The sequence below is a fragment of the Saimiri boliviensis genome, chromosome 8, assembly GCF_048565385.1.
Source record: "Saimiri boliviensis isolate mSaiBol1 chromosome 8, mSaiBol1.pri, whole genome shotgun sequence".
NCBI classification, from domain to species: Eukaryota; Metazoa; Chordata; class Mammalia; order Primates; family Cebidae; genus Saimiri; species Saimiri boliviensis.
In genome coordinates this window covers 73,010,945-73,028,827 of record NC_133456.1, presented here as the reverse complement: position 1 = coordinate 73,028,827, position 17,883 = coordinate 73,010,945, and the positions used below count along the sequence as shown (strand labels likewise).

The 17,883-nt window shown below is 51.2% G+C and overlaps 2 protein-coding genes across 2 annotated transcripts; one reads left to right on the top strand and one right to left on the bottom strand.

Moving 5' to 3' along the window:
* Positions 1–38: 38 nt before the first annotated feature.
* On the top strand, positions 39–7,879 carry THPO (thrombopoietin). Its single transcript, XM_074404637.1, is given in 11 exon segments — positions 39–1,624; positions 1,626–1,654; positions 1,656–1,724; positions 3,318–3,475; positions 3,703–3,830; positions 4,115–4,201; positions 6,744–6,911; positions 7,149–7,229; positions 7,345–7,462; positions 7,465–7,574; positions 7,576–7,879. Coding segments are annotated over 11 exon segments (1,317 nt in total). The 5' UTR covers positions 39–1,450; the 3' UTR covers positions 7,771–7,879.
* Positions 7,880–11,382: 3,503 nt separating this feature from the next.
* POLR2H (RNA polymerase II, I and III subunit H) lies at positions 11,383–17,504 on the bottom strand. Its single transcript, XM_003926970.4, has 5 exons — positions 17,008–17,504; positions 15,347–15,430; positions 15,170–15,263; positions 13,283–13,366; positions 11,383–11,766 (listed from the first exon to the last, which is right to left on the bottom strand). Exons 1-5 carry the CDS (start codon positions 17,216–17,218, stop codon positions 11,649–11,651), a joined length of 591 nt encoding a protein of 196 aa, XP_003927019.1. The 5' UTR covers positions 17,219–17,504; the 3' UTR covers positions 11,383–11,648.
* Between the last annotated feature and the right edge of the window lie 379 nt (positions 17,505–17,883).

Here is a 17,883-nt window from a genome sequence, read left to right as displayed (position 1 = left end):
GAGGAGGGAGGGGCCGGGGAGGGGGAGGGGAGGGACCAGGGGGCGTGAAGAGGGGGAGGAGAGGCGGGCCCAGAGGTCCCCCCCACCGCCGGCGGCCACGGGGCGGCTGGACCAGGAGGAGGTCGGTGGCCAGCCCAGGACGGGAGACTCTGGCCAGGGAGGGACAGAGGCTAGGCCTGAGGCCTGGACGGCTCAGTGAGCGAGGACCCGCTTCCGTTCTGCCCGCCCGAAGGATGAAGACTTGCCCTTACAGATGACAGTGTACAGGAAAGCTCCGTCAACTGATCTCCCCCCTGCCTGGGCCCACAGCACCCCTCAGACCCCACGCAAGCCTCTCTCACTGCCTAGCCTGCCTCCCTACTTCCTCTCTGAGGCCGCCCCTCATTCTGCTGTTACCCCCTTTCTGTGGAGTGACAGTGTCTCCCTCTCATTGTAACCAATCCTCAGACCCATTCCAATGTCCCCTCTTGTTTTCTTACCCCCTTCCTTCACCCAAGGGACCCTCTGCCTCTCCAGCCCACTCCCAACCTCCTTTATCTTGGTTCCGTGGTGGCGCCTGCCTCCCTGTCCCTCCCACCCACACACACCCAACCATCCTGCCAGGCGTCCCAGCACCCTCCTTCCTAATCTTGGGAGACATCTCGTCTGGCTGAGCGGGAAAATTCCAGGATCTAGGCCACACTTCTCAGCAGGCATGCCCATCCTTGGCGAGGAGGAACTGGAGAGAGCCTGAGGAAGTTCCGGGGGGTGGGGGATGATGGGAACAAGGTCAGGCCAGGAAGCCCCTGAGGACAGAGACTGTGGAGAGACTGGGACTGGGAAGAACGCAAAGGAGCTGGAGCGAGGGCCAAAGGAAAAGGGGGGCCAGCAGGGAGGTATTTGCCGGGGGAGGTCCAGCAGCTGTCTTTCCTAAGACAGGGCCACATGGGCCTGGTTATTCCTCTTGTCACGTGTGGAATGGTAGGAGATGGAAGGGAGACAGAACAAGCCAAGGAGGGCCCTGGGCAGTGGTCTGTGTGTGTAGCCATCCAAGCCACTGGACCCCAGCACCTAGGCCAAGGCTTAACCAGTGCACACACACAGTTGCCCCACGTCTGCCAGTCCTATTGACCCATCCAAATCCTTTCCCCATAACACCAGCCCATAACAGGAGATTTCTCTCTTATAGGCGATATCCATATTCCCTCTTGGAAAGGGGGAATGACAAGACAGGACTCCCTAGGGGGTTACAGAAAGAAAAGCAGAAAAAGCACGCATCCCGTTGCATTTCAGCAGCAGGTGTAATGTCCAGATAGCCAAGAATTGAAAAGTGCCCCAATCTAAAACAAGATCTCTGTGCCTCTCCCCCAGTGACACAAATGACCTGCCAGATTCCTCCTGGGGGAGGGGGGGAAAAAAACCTCTGCTCCTGTCCCTTTCCAGGTCCCAGGTTGCCCATCTCCAGGAAAAGATGGATCCCCCTATCCAGACCTTCTCTGTGGTGTATGTGGGTGGAGGAGTGGACCCTGGTCCAGGCAAGGGCCCCAGCGAAGAGAAGGCGTCACTTCCGGGGGCCTTCGCCAGTGTCTGGTGGCTCCCTCCTCTGATTGGGCAGAGGTGGCCCAGGCAGGCGTGTGACCTGCTGCCGTTGGAGGGGCTGTACCCCACCGCCACATCCTCCTACCCATCTGCTCCCCAGAGTGCGGCCTACTGTGCACCTGGGTCCTTGAGCCCCTCTCCACCTGGTGAGTGGCAAGCAGCCTGTGGGGTTATGTGAGGGTAGGAAGGACAGCAAAGAGAAATGGGCTCCCAGCTGGGGGAGGGGCAAGCAAACTGGAACCTAAAGGCACTGACCTTTGTCGAGAAGAGTGTAGCCTTCCCAGAATGGGAGGAGCAGGGCAGAGCAGGGGTAGGGGGTGGGGTGCTGGTTTCTGAGGGACTGATCACTTACTTGGTGGAATACAGCACAGCCCTGGCTGGCCCTAAGGAAAGGCAACAAGAGCCCAGGGAGAAAATAAGTGAGGAAGGTACACTTAAGGCTTAGCGAACACAGCACTAAGGTGGACACAGCCCCAGTCCCCATTCCTAGCTGGTCATTCCTTGCTAGCCTAAGGTTCTGAATCCCGGGGTGGGGAAGCTGGGCCGGGCAAGCCAGGGAGCAAGGAGAGGGTAATGGGAGGGGGGCCCATGCATGTTGACAGACCTACAGGAAATCCCAATATTGAATCAGGTGCAGGCCTCTTTGCACAACTTGTGAAAGGAGGAGGAAGCCATGTGGGGGGTCCTGTGAAGGAACCGGAAGGGGTCTGCTGAGGGGGCAGGGAGGCGGGTGCGAACTAGGAAACAGATATGTTGGGGGGCGCCTAAGGCAAGGTCTGCCCCTAAGGTGGGATCACCAGCAGGTGCCCGTTCCTGGGCAGGTGGCCTCAGGAAGGAAGTCCCAGGACTGTCGTTAGCCCATCTCTTGGCCTCAGATAATAGAGTCTTTCAGGACTTAGAGTGCAAAGAAAAGCTCCAGAAGCTTTTATGTGGAGGAGTAGAAAGGGAAAGAAAGAGGGGTTAATTTCTCCCATACCACCTTTTAATCCTGACATCTAGTGGTCCCAGGTACAGCTCTGTGCAGTTCCCCGCCCCAACCCCGTGCCCCACCGCAGAAGTTACCCGTCAACACATTGTACATGTTTGCCAGTTCCTCGCCCAGGCCCGATATCCCATTTCCACTCCCTTCTCCCTGCCGAAGCCACAATGCTTCATTCTCTAGCCCCATCCCAGATTTTCTCTGACCTAACAACCCAGGTTGCTCAGCATTTAAGGCCAATTAAGATGTGTGTATACATACCATGTCCTGCTGTTCTCAGCAGGGGTAGGTGGCACCAAATCCTCGTCAGATTCACTGAGGAGCCCGGAGTTTCATTCTTGTTGCCCAGGCTGGAGTGCAATGGCACCATCTCGGCTCACTGCAACTTCCACCTCCCAGGTACAAGCAATTCTCCTGTCTCAGCCTCCCAAGTAGCTCGGATTACAGGCATGCACCACCATGCCCGGCTAATTTTTTTGTATCTAGTAGAGACAGGGTTGCACCATGTTAGTCAGGCTGGTCTGGAACTCCTGACCTCAGGTGATCTACCTGCCTCGGCCTCCCACAGTGCTGGGATTACAGGCGTGCACCGCCGCACCCGGCCCACCATATGCTTTCATCACAGGAAAATGTGAGAGAAGTCAGAGTTTCGGCAGTTCCAGGCTGGCCAGCATCTCAAGCCTCCCAAGCATCTGTTCCCCCTTGCGGGCAATCTCTTCCTGAAACTCAGTTAAATGGTCACTCTTCTTGCTGCTTGCAGGATAGAGTCCTCTTCCTCGGCCCACATTCGCCCCACCCTACTCTGCCCAGAAGTGTAAGAGTCCAAGCCGCCTCCATGGCCCCAGGAAGGATTTGGGGGAGAGGCCCCAAACAGGGAGCCATGCCAGCCAGACACCCTGGCCAGAATGGAGCTGACTGGTAAGACCACACTTGAGGGGCTAGGGCCAGATGGAAACATGGGAGGAAGGGAGAGAGAAAAGAGACACGCAGCAGGGGCGGGGAGCGAGGGACTCAGTCTCCCAAAAATCAGGGGTCTGAGAAGTGGAGTCCCTGGATTTCAGGTCTGGGTCCTGAATGGGAACTCCCGAAATACCAGCTGACAGTGATTTCCTCCTTATCTTCCAACCTCACCTCTCCTCATGTAGAACTGCTCTTCGTGCTCATGCTTCTCCTAACTGCAAGGCTAACTCTGTCCAGCCCGGCTCCTCCCGCCTGTGACCCCCGAGTCCTCAGTAAACTGCTTCGTGACTCCCGTGTCCTTCACAGCAGACTGGTGAGAACTCCCAACATAATCCCCTTTATCCACGTAAGTGGTAAGACACCCTCACTCCCCGGAAGACACCATCACCTCCTAACTCCTTGACCCAATGACTATTCTTCCCATATTGTCACCACCTACTGATCACACTCCCTGACAAGGATTATACTTTGCAACAGAGCCCTCATTTAAAAGCTCTCGTCTAGACATAGTAGTCGTGGAGGACTGTCCTGCTCACTAGGCTCCCATATCCCTCTCTATTTCAGCTTCCTTCTTCCCCCGCCCATCTTTTTCAACAGAGCCAGTGCCCAGACGTTAGCCCTTTGCCCACACCTGTCCTGCTGCCTACTGTGGACTTTAGCTTGGGAGAGTGGAAAACCCAGACAGTAAGAAAGCCGTCCCTAACCTTGGCTTCCCTGAGTCCTGACTTCAGTCTCCTGCTGCTTCCCATGGATTCTCCAAAACTCTTGAGCTTTTTAAAAACAGCTCACCTTCAGCTTGGCCACCCTAACCCAATCTACATTCACCTATGATGATACCCTGTGGATAAGATGAGGGCTTGCAGGTTCAATATGTTAATGGATTTAAAGCTGAACACCTTGAAAAGCTGGAGAGAAATCTCTCACGGCCATGACTTTGACCTATTCCCGTTCAATCTTCTTCACTTGTCATGAAGAAGCAAGACTCCTCTGTCATCCACAGATGACACAAAGCTGGGAAGTACCACTGCAATAACAAAAGACTGAATCAAGCTTCCAGCCACTGAAAGACTAGGTCAAAAACAAGGCGAGATAACAGAGATGTAAAATTCTACATGTGTACATTAATGAGTCAAGTCCTATTCCAGCTTTCAGGCCACAATGCCCTGCTTCCATCATTTAAACTTCTGGCCCTAGCACTTCCTGTGAAAAGGATCTCGGAGCATTGACCCCCAACTTATCATGTAACATTATCAAAGCAGTTATTCTTTTTTTTTTTTTTTTGAGATGGAGTTTCGCTCTTGTTACCCAGGCTGGAGTACAATGGCGCGATCTCAGCTCACCGCAACCTCCGCCTCCTGGGTTTGGGCAATTCTCCTGCCTCAGCCTCCTGAGTAGCTCGGATTACAGGCACGTGCCACCATGCCCAGCTAATTTTTTGTATTTTTAGTAGAGACGGGGTTTCACCCTGTTGACCATGGTCTCGATCTCTTGACCTCGTGATCCACCTGCCTCAGCCTCCCAAAGTACCGGGATTACAGGCTTGAGCCACCGCGCCCGGCCCCAAAGCAGCTATTCTTAAAGCTACTGATTCTTGTCTGTTTGATGGTTAGCATCCCCATTGTGGAAATGCTTCTAGAGAACTCTGAGTGGACTACACTTAAATATACTGGCCTGAACACTGGACATCCCCCTGAAGACACATGCTAATTTATTAAGAGGAAACATATTTTTTTTTTTTTTTTGAGGCGGAGTTTCACTCTTGTTACCCAGGCTGGAGTGCAATGGCGCGATCTCGGCTCACCGCAACCTCCGCCTCCTGGGTTCAGGCAGTTCTCCTGCCTCAGCCTCCTGAGTAGCTGGGATTACAGGCACACGCCACCATGCCCAGCTAATTTTTTGTATTTTTAGTAGAGACGGGGTTTCACCATGTTGACCAGGATGGTCTCGATCTCTTGACCTTGTGATCCACCCGCCTCGGCCTCCCAAAGTGCTGGGATTACAGGCTTGAGCCACCGCGCCCGGCCAAGAGGAAACATATTAAACTAACATGTGTCCAGAAAGAAGCAGCCTGAACAGTAAGACTAGAAACATGTTTTATGAGGAATAGTTTAAAAACTAAAATCTATCCTCAGAGCCCTACATCCTTTCTTCTCAGGACTGGGTCAGGGGAGAAGGGCAGGTCCTACATGTCCCTTGTAATCCTTTCTTTTCTATTTTTCTTTTTTTTTTTTTTTGAGACAGAGTCTCGCTCTGTTGCCCAGGCTGGAGTGCAGTGGTGCAATCTCGGTTTACTGCAACCTCCACCTCCCAGGTTCAAATGATTCTCCTGCCTCAACCTCCCGAGTAGCTGGGATGACAGGCATGCACCACCACGCCTAGCTAATTTTGTATTTTTAGTAGAGATGGGGTTTCTCCATGTTGGTCAGGCTGGTCTCAAACTCCCGACCTTAGGTCATTCGCCCGCCTTGGCCTCCCAAAGTGCTGCGATTACAGGCATGAGCCACCGTGCCCAGCCAGTCCTTTCTTTTCATCTTTATGATCATTATGATAGTGTCTCAGATCTACATTTAGAGTTTTATCATTATTATTATTATTTGAGATGGAGTCTCACTGTATCCTCCAGGCTGGAGTGCAATGGCGCAATCTTGGCTTACTGCAGCCTCTGCCTCCTGGGTTCAAGTGATTCTCCTGCCTCAGCCTCCCGAGTAACTGGGATTACAGGTGCCTGCCACCACACCCAGCCGTTTGTATTTTTAGTAGAAATGGGTTTTCACCATGTTGGCAGGGCTGGTCTAAAACTTCTGACCTCAGGTGATCCACCCACCTCGGCCTCCCAAAGTGCTGGGATTATAGGCGTGAACCACCATGCCCGGCCTTCATTCAGTTTAAAAATCATTTGGTCCTAAGGTTTTGCAGCAGAAAAAGTAGATTTGCAGCACTAGAACCAAGAGGTAAAAGCTATAACAGGGCAGATTTCAGCAACGTAAGAAAACAAGGATCTCTTCTCAATGAAGTCCACTGGATCCGCGGACGCTGGAGTTTTTGAAGCAGAGGCTGCTGACCAACTGTCGGGAGACTGTGAAGGAATTCCTGCTCTGGGTGGGACCCTGGTCCGGTCCAGGTCTCAGCCCGTATGATTCACTCTGCTGGCTACTCCTACAGGCCCCCACCCACTGTTAATGTGCGCTTTGAAGCAGTACACTTCTCTCTTCCATCTCTTTCTCAGGAGCAGACCAAGGCACAGGACATTCTGGGAGCTGTGACCCTCCTGCTGGAGGGAGTGCTGGCAGCACGGGGACAACTAGGACCCACTTGCCTCTCATCCCTCCTGGGGCAGCTTTCCGGACAGGTCCGTCTCCTCCTTGGGGCCCTCCAGGGCCTCCTTGGAACCCAGGTAAGTCCCCAGTCAAGGCATCTGTAGAAAATATTCCTTTCTGACTCAGTTCCCCTAGAAGGCCTGAGGGAAGAAGCAGTCTTCCAGGGAGCTCAAGGCCAGAGGAGGTGGTCTCCTGAGAGTGCTCCCTGCCAGCCACAACTCCTGGGTGCTGCTATCCTGCCTTTCCTACTGAAGACAAGGGAAGCCTGAGATCAGGCCCTGGTCTCTGGCCTCAGGGCCATCCTCTGCCCTCAGCTTCCTCCACAGGGAAGGACCACAGCTCACAAGGATCCCAATGACATCTTCCTGAGCTTCCAACACCTGCTCCGAGGAAAGGTGCGTTTCCTGCTGTTTGTAGGACGGCCCACTCTCTGTGCAGGCGGGCCCCACCCACCACAGCTGTCCCAAGCAGAACCTCTCCGGTCCTCACACTGAACGAGCTCCCACACAGGACTTCTGGATTGTTGGAGACAAACTTCACTGCCTCGGCCAGAACTACTGGCTCTGGGCTCCTGAAGCAGCAGCCGGGATTCAGAGCCAGGATTCCTGGTCTGCTGAACTAAACTTCCAGTCCCTGGGCCAAATCCCCAGGTACCTGAACAGGACACACCAGCTCTTGAATGGAACTCGTGGACTCTTTCCTGGACCCTCACGCAGGACCCTGGGAGCCCTGGACCTTTCCCCCAAGAACATCAGATACAGGCTCCCTGCCACCCAACCTCCAGCCTAGATTTTCTCCTTCCCTAACCCATCCCACTACTGGGCAGCACACATTCTTCCCTCTTTCACCCACCTTGCCCACCCCTGTGACCCAGCTCCACCCCCTGCCTTCCTGACCCTTCTGCTCCTATGCCCGCCCCTACCAGCCCTATTCTAAACACATTCCACACCCACTCCCGGAATCTGTCTCAGGAAGGGTAAGGTTCTCAGGCACTGCTGACGTCAGCATTGTCTCATATACAGCTCCCTTCCCCGTGGGGAGCCCCTGGGGGGACAACTGGAAGAGATTCCTACTTCTCCTGAAGACTGAAGCCCTGGAAAAGGGGATACACGGGACTGAAAAAGGATCATTTTTCATTGTACATTAGAAACCTTCAGATTTTTTGTTTGTTTGTTTTTTAGATGGAGTTTCACTCTGTCACCCAGGCTGGAGCACAATGGCACAGTCTCTGCTCACTGCAACCTCCACTTCCCAGGTTCAAGCGATTCTCCTGCCTCAGCCTCCCGAGTAGCTGGGACTATAGGCATGCGCTACCATGCGTGGGTAATGTTTATATTTTTGATAGAGACAGGGTTTCACTGTTGGCCAGGCTGGTCTCAAACTCCTGACCTGAGGTGATTAACCTTCCAAAGTGCTGGGATTACAGGCAGGAGCCAGCACACCTGGCCTCAGAAGCTATTTTTTAGAGCTATCAACAATATCCATCAGAGCAGCTAGATCTTTGATCTGTTTTCTGCAGAAATTTGCAACTCACTGCTTCTCTATATGCTCTTTTTCTATGATAATTCTGCAAAGGCCTGGGCTGAGCTGGCATTTGAACAGAGGGAGGGACTAACTTTGCGTCAAAAAACAGAGAAAGGGTCGTTTCCTCTGCTTCAAGTCCAAGGCCTTCCAACACCCCCATCCCTTTACTATCATTCTTGGTGGGACTCTGATCCCATGTTCTTAACAGACCTTTACTCTGGAGAAATGAATAGGCTATCTCTCAGAAAGCCTGTCCCTATACAATAGACAAAAGTGAGCCTGTATAAGGAATAAATGAGAGCACCCGAACGCTCCCTAAAAAGCAAGGGAAAGATGTTCTTCAAGGGTGGCAATAGATCTCCCTCACCCTCCCGCCCCCAACAAAAAAGCTAACAGGAAGCCTTGGAGAGCCTGACACCCCAGGTGAGGCCGCGCAGACAGTTCAGTAAAGACAGGACCTGGATATGCCAGCTGAGCAAACAGCCAGAGCTTTGGCAGCTCAGCAGGAGGCTTTGCCAGGCATGGACGCCTGCCTCCCTCCTGTGGAGGTCAGGGGAAGTGCAGGAAGTGGCATGAGTCAGGCTCCTTGAGCTCCAGCAGCAGGAGAACAAGCCCAAGCCCACTGCAAGTGGAAGGCTCACTTCCCAGTTCCCGCAAATGCACCTAAAAAGCAGCCCTGCGTGAGGACCAGGAACTCCGCCAGGGTCTCTCTACGAAAGGAGTCAGGCTCACCGGGCTTCGCAAATAAGGGCTGCCTTGGTGCTCAGGAAAAGGAGGCTTATGTCGCACAGAAACACACACTCCATTGCAAAAGTCAACCTGCTGCCTCCAGAGGTTCCTGCAGGAAAACTAGTGGAAGCTTCTTCCTCTCCCCCACCCCAGAGGAAGGAGAGGCTACCACAGAGGTAGAGGAGCCAGGAACCCAGAGACCCAAACACTGCCACAAATACCCCAGGGTCACCAAAGGCATTCCGAAGCAGTGGAATGAAAGGCAATGTGCCAGGAACCTGTGTACCTTACCTTTCGTAACTTTTACACAACTCTGTAAGGCAGGTATTAACTTTTCTATTTTAGAGATGAGGAAACTGAGGCTCAGAGAAGCCAGGTGAGTTAACAGTGGTGTCACAGCCTGCGGGCAAGAGAAGAGGCACCCTAGTCTGACCTCACTCCAGGGTCCATACTCTCCCCAATTTGTTATACTGTCCTGTATGTCATTGAATCATTCTATTTACTGGGAAAGACATCCAAGTCCTTAGGGAGTAGATACATCTGAGGAGAAAACCAACGTTTTTGGTGGAGGTGACCAATTTAGACATCTCCCCATGTCCTACTCTCCCTTCAAGGACAGAATAGTTTCCACAGAGAAGGAATCAACAGATGCACAGAGCTCAAAAATGTCCAAGTCTCAAATGGTGTCAGTTTCTACATGGGAGAGAATTAGCTCATCCACACTACAAAATCTAGAATGTAGTCAAGGGAACGTTAAGTGGAAACTGTAACTTACTGACATAGGGAGCTAGGGTAAATGTAACCATCAAATGAAACACTTCACAGCACACGGAAGTGCCAGCCCCTGGGACAGGATACACCAACGGCACCAGACAATGAAGGGTTCTTAGCACAGACGAATGACAGACAGGAATGGCAAACTGCAAATATTGCCGAAACTTCCAGGCACCTAGTATTGGCATTTCACTCACTCCAGTTGTGGGCCAATGCAAATCACTCGTGGGCTTCTCCAGTATGAACTTACCCGCCCCTATTACATACAAATCTAATCCATTCCCAAATCAGTCTGGTTGGTCCCATCCCTTCTTCCCACTAACACAAAAAACCCTTACAACCAGAACACTCCTATCCCTATTCAATAAGAGAACTGTCATCCCAGTTCTCTTCCTTCTGCCACCCCAGGACCGCCAGGACGGTCTGTGATAACCTACACACTATTACAGGGAATCCGTTTATCTCACTCTAATTTAAATATGTCCTTCTCCAACCCCACAAAAAAAAAACAAACCCATCTCACAGAAAGGTTCCAGGATTTCATAAAAATTCATCCCAACCCCCAGTACATCTACTCCCTCTGTTCTACCCAAAATAAGGTCAAAGAAACACCTCTTCCTCCTCCCTGCTGAGGCCATTCATTTTCAACCCATTTCCCTAAATACTGTTTCTAACACCTCATGTAAAGACTTGAAAATGATGGGGAAGGAAATACCCCAGGTATCCCAGCAGGGGGACCAGCTCCCAGGCAAAGCCAGATCAGACAACTGTTTAATACACGTGGAGAACCTTTTCAGTTGTTAGCCCTAAACTTCCTAGGGGAAAACAGAATCCCACATGCTTTCCTAGAGACCTCTAATGCCAAGCAGAAGAGCCAGCTCACATGCTGGAGTCCTTATCATCATAGCCATTTCCTAATACTTTTTCTTCCCCAACTCCTAAGTTGGTGACTGTAGTCGGGCTGCTGCATCGTCCTGGCACTGGCCCTGCCTCTGGCCTGCCAACTTCATTGGTATTGCTGCCCTGTCCACTTCCACTTACCCTCCCTCCCAGGTCACCACTGGAATGCGGAGCAGAGAGCCAGCTCCTCCACCCGCCTCCAGAAGCACCAAGTCCTCTCCTCTGACTCTTCAGTCATCCCCCATGCTGTAGCTAAAAGCCTCTACCAAAGCTTCCACAAAAATAATGAACATTTCTAGACTATGCAAGTGACTCATTCAAGTCAACGTGTACTGACTCTCTAAGAGACTGGAAGTGTTGGAAGGACACGAGCAGGGCTCCTTGCCCATTCAAACTTCTCTGCCAAATGGGTGGTATCTTCTGGGCCTGGGGTGCCCTCAGGAGCCAAAAGCACAACACTCCCTCTCCCAAACAGAAAACCACATTGGAGGATAAACGTTGGGAACAGTCAGCCAGGAGACTGGGATAACCCTGAAACCAGATACCAAAAGGCTGGAATAGATCCTACAATGGCAAGTGATCAGCTGGCTATGGGCCAGAAACAGTACACCACAGACAAACTGGAGAAAATGATTTTACAGTAAACGAACTTTTTACAAAAAGGGGAGGGGCAGTCTGAAAAAGTAACGTTTGATTTAAAAATCATATACACCAAGCGTCCGATTGATTTTAAGCTCTCCCACTGTGTCTTTCACAGGCGAGTGAGTTTCTAACTGATGCAGGCCAGTTAACGATGCAGCCACAGTGGACAGGGAGCAGCTACAACTCAGGCTGGAACGATGCCCAGGACCTGCGTGAGTGGCAGCAAGGCCGGCTTCAGGCGAGGTTCAGAAGGCCAGCTTCTTCATCAGCAGATACACTCTGGAATCCACCTCAAATCCATGCAGGTTGTTGGCATCCCCCTGCAGCCTCATGAGCAGGCCCCCATAGGACACGTAGGCAGAGCTGAAACAGAAGGCCCCATGCCGTGAGTCTGGAGCAGCTACCACTCAGCAGCTCTCCACCTCAGCTGAACAGAGAGAAGAGCATCTTTCTCCTGTTTTGTAACCCGGAACCAAAATTCTGACAAAGATGAATGCACAGATATGTGCAAGGCATTGTTCTGTTTTTCTTTGGGACAGAGTTTCTCTCTTGTTGACCAGGCTGGAGTGCAACGGTGCGATCTTGGCTCACCGCAACCTCCGCCTCTTGGTTTCAAGCGATTCTTCTGCCTCAGCCTCCCGAGTAGCTGGGATTACAGGCGTACACCACCACACCTGGCTAATTTTGTATTTTTAGTAGAGACGGGGTTTCTCCAGGTTGGTCAGGCTGCTCTCAAACTCCCAAACTCAGGTGATCCACCTGCCTCTGCCTCCCAGAGTGCTTGGATTACAGGGATCAGCCACTGCGCCCAGCCAGCATTGTTCTTTTTATTGGCAAAGGCGAAAAACACCTATATGCCCCAAATCAGGGGAATGGGATCCACTTACTGAAATGTTATCTAACTATTATTATGTTTAAGAAAGCTTTACACTAACATCGGGAAACATTTTCTTTTCTTTTTCTTTTCTTTTTTTTTTTTTTTGAGACAGAGTCTCTCACTGTCTCCCAGGCTGGGGTGCAATGGTGCAAGATCTCAGCTCACTGCAACCTCCGCCTCCTGGGTTCAAGCAACTCTCCTGCCTCAGCCTCCCGAGTATCTGGATTACAGGTGTCCGCCACCATGCCTGGCTAATTTTTTGTATTTTTTTTTAGTAGAGACGGGATTTCACTATGTTGGCCAGGCTGGTCTCAAACTCCTGACCTGGTGATCCACCCACCTCGGCCTCGCAAAGTGCTGGAATTACAGGCGTGAGCCACCGCGCCCGGCCAAAACATGTTTTACATAATGTTAAGCAAAAAGAGCAGAAGAAAAGGTAATAAACACCACAGTCTCAAAGGAAAAAAGTAGACGTTAAGAACACTAGGATATAAAATTAATTAATTAATTAATTTTAAAAATAAAGAAAGAAAAAAAGAACACTAGGATATGCAAAAAAGTCTATGTAAAAGGTTCCCTCTGGGTATGGAATTACAGGTTTTTATTCTTCTTCACATTACTCTTCCGCATTTCAAATTACTTACAAACAGCACATATTGTTTTAATAAGATTTTAAGGAAAAGACACACACACACACACACACACACACACACACAGCCTAATAGTATAATCACGTAATGCTGCATTTGGTTCCCAGGGAAGCAAGTCTCCTCTGTTCTTTAACAGTGAGATGACCGGTTCTCTTCTGGACCACTGGGCCAGGAGGGCCTGACAAAGGGCAGTCTACAATTCAGACTGGAAACTGCTCCCAGAACCGTTTCTTTCTAGTTCCCACCTACGCCTGAGGTGCCTGAGGAGAAGGACCCAATGGAGGAAGCAGGAGCATAACTCAGTCTCAGAACAGGGAGGGGGAAACAATCCTTACAGGATCATGTAACTTACAGGCGTGTCGCCGCTTCAGTAGAAGTTTCATCTCCCTCAATCCTGTATACTTTCCCATACATTACATACTCAAATTGGTCGGCCCTATGGAGCAAGAGTAGCAAAGTTATTCTTAACAGTAATTAACAATATAAAAGATGCCATTTGAGCCGGGCGCGGTGGCTCAAGCCTGTAATCCCAGCACTTTGGGAGGCTGAGACGGGTGGATCACGAGGTCAAGAGATCGAGACCATCCTGGTCAACATGGTGAAACCCCGTCTCTACTAAAAATACAAAAAATTAGCTGGGCATGGTGGTGCGTGCCTGTAATCCCAGCTACTCAGGAGGCTGAGGCAGGAGAATTGCCTGAACCCAGGAGGCGGAGGTTGCGGTGAGCCGAGATCGCGCCATTGCACTCCAGCCTGGGTAACAAGAGCGAAACTCCGTCTCAAAAAAAAAAAATAAATAAAAATAAAAATAAAAGATGCCATTTGAAAATGGTAACTGGTAACTCAATGCCAGCATCAGCATTTTAACAACAGGCACATTACAAACATGATGCCATTTAGTCCTCACAGCAACTCCGTGAGCTGGGTATGACCATCTCTAGTTTACCGATGAGGCAACAGGCTGAAGGAGATTAAGGTTACTCAGCAAAAGTGATAGAGCTCAGAAATGAACTCGAGCGGAGTGCCAAAGCCTTTCCATCATACCAAGCTCCCTCCCAAGACACAAGACCCACAGAGCGGTCATCTCCTCAGCCTTCAAAAGGCTACAACTCACAAGCATGTAAGCAATGTTATAAATACTTGGTTCTTTGAAATTTTTTATCTTTTTTTTTTTTTTGAGACAGGGTCTTGCTCTGTTGCCGAGGGTGGAATGCAGTAGGATGATCATGGCTCACTGCAGCCTCAACCTCCCTGGCTCAGGCAATCCTCCCACCTTGGCTTCCCAGGTAGCTGGAACTATAGGCATGTGTCACCATGGTGAGTTTTTTTTTTTTTTTTTTTTTTTTTTTTCTTTTTGTAGCAGTGAGGTTTCACTATGTTGCTCAGGTTGGTCTTGAACTCCTGGAGTCAAGCAATCCTCCTGCCTCAGCCTCCCAAAGTGCTTGAATTACATGTGTGAGCCATAGTACCTGGTCTGTTTGAATTCTTTTTTTTTTTTTTTTTTTTTTTTTGAGACAGAGTTTCGCTCTTGTTACCCAGGCTGGAGTGCAATGGCGCGATCTAGGCTCACCGCAACCTCTGCCTCCTGGGTTCAGGCAATTCTCCTGCCTCAGCCTGCTGAGTAGCTGGGATTATAGGCACGTGCCACCATGCCCAGCTAATTTTTTTGTATTTTAGTAGAGACGGGGTTTCACCATGTTGACCAGGATGGTCTCGATCTCTTGACCTCGTGATCCACCCGCCTTGGCCTCCCAAAGTGCTGGGATTACAGGCGTGAGCCACCGCGCCTGGCTGTTTGAATTCTTAAGTGCAGAAATTTCCTTAAGGTTACTCAGATTCTGCTAATCATTATTTATTCCAGGAATTAAAGAAGAGTCTTTCTCTTTTTTTTTTGGAGACAGTCTCGTTCTGTTGCCCAGCCTGGAACGCAGTGGTCCAATCTCTGCTCACTGCAACCTCTGCTTCCTGGGTTCAAGCAATTCTCCTGCCTCAGCTTCCCAAGTAGCTGGGATTATGTAGGTGCCCACCACCATGCCCAGTTAATTTTTTGTATTTCAGTAGAGACGTGGTTTCACCATGTTGCCCAGGCTGGTCTCGAACTCCTGACCTCATGATCCACCTCCCAAAGTGCTGGGATTACAGGCGTGAGCCACTGTGCCCGACCAGAAGAGTCTTTCTTATCACTTATCTACTTAGTCCTCAGGGCATATTTCAAGTATTACCTTCTCCACTCCCTCACCTGGAAGGCCTGTCATCTGTGGGGTTATATTCACCATCATCCAGGGTACCATCTTCATACAAGGTACTAGCGATGACCAACCGGAACTTGTCACCTGAAAATAACAGCAATATCAGAGAGTGAAGAATAGCTGAAGAAGCAAAAAGCCTCTTCTTATTGTCTGTGTTCAATACTTACCCAAGTCTACAGGGTAAATTTGAATATTTACATCTAAGATGAGATCCATCTTGAATGATTCACTCTCACAGTGCAGCCGAGACACTGGGGAGAAGGAGAAAAAGAGTAACAGAGGTACTGCCAGGCCCAGGGCAGATCCTACAGTGTGGGATTGTACGCAACAGAATACTCAAATCTAACCCAGCCTACATCCACTGGTCTCTCATCTGCTCTCAGAAACGCAGGCTGGCTCCATCAGACCCAGAAATGCAAGGAGGAAATGAGGAGAAAAACTGTGGCACGTGAACGTAACCCCCAGAAAACAACCAAAGATACTCCAGCAGCATAATATCCAGGTTCTAGGCCTGCCTGGATGGCTGAGAACCTGACTCTGGGCAAGTTATTAAATCATCCAAAGTTTTCCTCTTTCTGTGCTAGGCACTGTGCTGAAGGGGTTATCAAGATGTATAATAACTGGCATCCATCTTGAAAAACATCTGAGTCTCCAGGCAAAGAAAGACACACCAAAGAGAAAATTATTGATCAATGACAAAGAAATGTAGGCCAGGCGCAGTGGCTCACACCTGTCATCCCAACACTTTGGGAGGTCAACGCAAGTGGATCACTGGAGGTCAAGAGTTGGAGACCAGCCTGGCCAACATGGTGAAACCCCATCTCTATCAAAAATACAAAAACTAGCTGGGTGTGGTGGCAGGCACGTGTAATCCCAGCTACTTGGGAGGCTGAGGCAGAATTGCTTGAACCCAGAAGGCAGAGTGCAGTGAGCCGAGATCACATCACTGCACTCCAGTCAGTGTGGGTGACAAAGTGAGACTCCATCTCAAAAAAGAAAAGAAAAAGGAGTCCTCATGAGGTGGGTGGTGCCTTCTCCGTTTTTCTCTGAAAGTTTGAGTAACTCACCCAAGGCTGCACAGCAAGTAATATAACTTCAGAGTCTATATTCTTGTATCGCTCTCAGAATCTTTAGCGCTTTGCAAAGTCTTCTCTGAGTTAGAGTTAATTGCTTAGTATATACTGTTTTTTTTGTTTTGTTTTGTTTTGTTTTGTTTTTGATGGGAGTCTAGCTCTGCCACCCAGGCTGGAGTGTCATGGCCTGATCTTGGCTCACCACAACTTCAGCCTCCCGGGTTCAAGCGATTCTCCTGCCTCAGCCTACCGAGTAGCCGGGAGTAGCTGGGATTACAGGCGCGCCGCCACCATACCCGGCTTATTTTTGTATTTTTAGCAGAGACAGGGTTTCACCATGATGGTCAGGCAGGTCTCGAACTCCTGACCTCAAGTGATCCACCCGCCTCAGCCTCCCAAAGTCCTGGGATTACAGGTGTGAGTCACCATGCCCGGCCGAGGTCTCTTGAGAATAAGTAAGGCAAAGTGTGTATGAGCCGCACAAGACACTGTCTAGCACAGAGTAGGCAGCGATTATAAAGATGCCCAAGAGTTTGCCATCACTATGACAAAAGGCTATCCAGACACCCGGCACGGCATGCGTGAAGTCAGAGAGCTCCGGAGTCTCCGTTTTCTCATTCACAAAGTGTTTCCTGAGGGAGGTCCCTACATCAGGACCTGCGGGTAGGAGCAGGCCACAAGAGCTGGGTGGGCATGGGGCCCAGGGACATGTCCGCGAGGTTAGCCTCTTCCTCCAAACCTCGTACCTTACTTACCTCGGTCAAACTTCTTGCCCTCTGGGTCAATATCCTTCACATCGAAAATATCCTCAAACAGGATGCCGGCCATCGCAAGTGGGCCACGAGAGCAGCAGAAGGGGTGAACGCGCGACCACGGCTGGGAGTACGCGCACCCCCTCGCGTGGAGAAGAGGGGAGACGAGCAAAAGCACCTCCAGAAAGGCGGCAGCTAGACAAGAGTGGCGCATGCGCACAAACAAGCGGTAACGCGACCACTTCCGCCACTGCCTCCCTCTCGGGGCTACTTAACTTCCTCCCCGAAAGATTGCTTCCGAGACGCTTCGGCATTGAGGGCGGGTCTCACGGCCAGGTGGCTCCGCCCAGGGCGGGGAAACAATAGGTCCGACCTCCCGCGGCTACAGGGCGGGTTCTCCTGCTACGCTGAGGCTCTACTGCGCGCTCTTCAGAGTCTGGGTCCACAAGATTGGAATGCGTGGCCCAGGCAGGGACCTTGATCCTTGGCCCAGAGTGGCCAGGACCGAGCCCTATCCCGCCGGTCCTCGTGCCCGCTGAGGGCACAGTCCGCGCCGAGGGCAGGTGGAGCAGAACCCCGCCCCAGAGGTGCCCAGCCCCTCCAGGAGGCACCGAGGACGCCCGGGCCGGCCTGGGCCGGCTGGGCCCGTCTGGATGTAACCCGAGCCGGATCCGTCCAGTTTGGGAATTTGCCATGACGTCGCTATGGAGAAGTGGAAAGCCTGCATGGTCCCCTCCCCTCGTACTGCACCCCACGACGCTGCCCTCTTCCCGCAGGCCCTGCTCTTCCCGCGCACCGCCCCTTCAGCCTGGCTCCCGCCCCCTAGGCACTCCCGCTCCAGCTTGGTATTGCGCGTTCCCCTTTACTGGACACGGATTC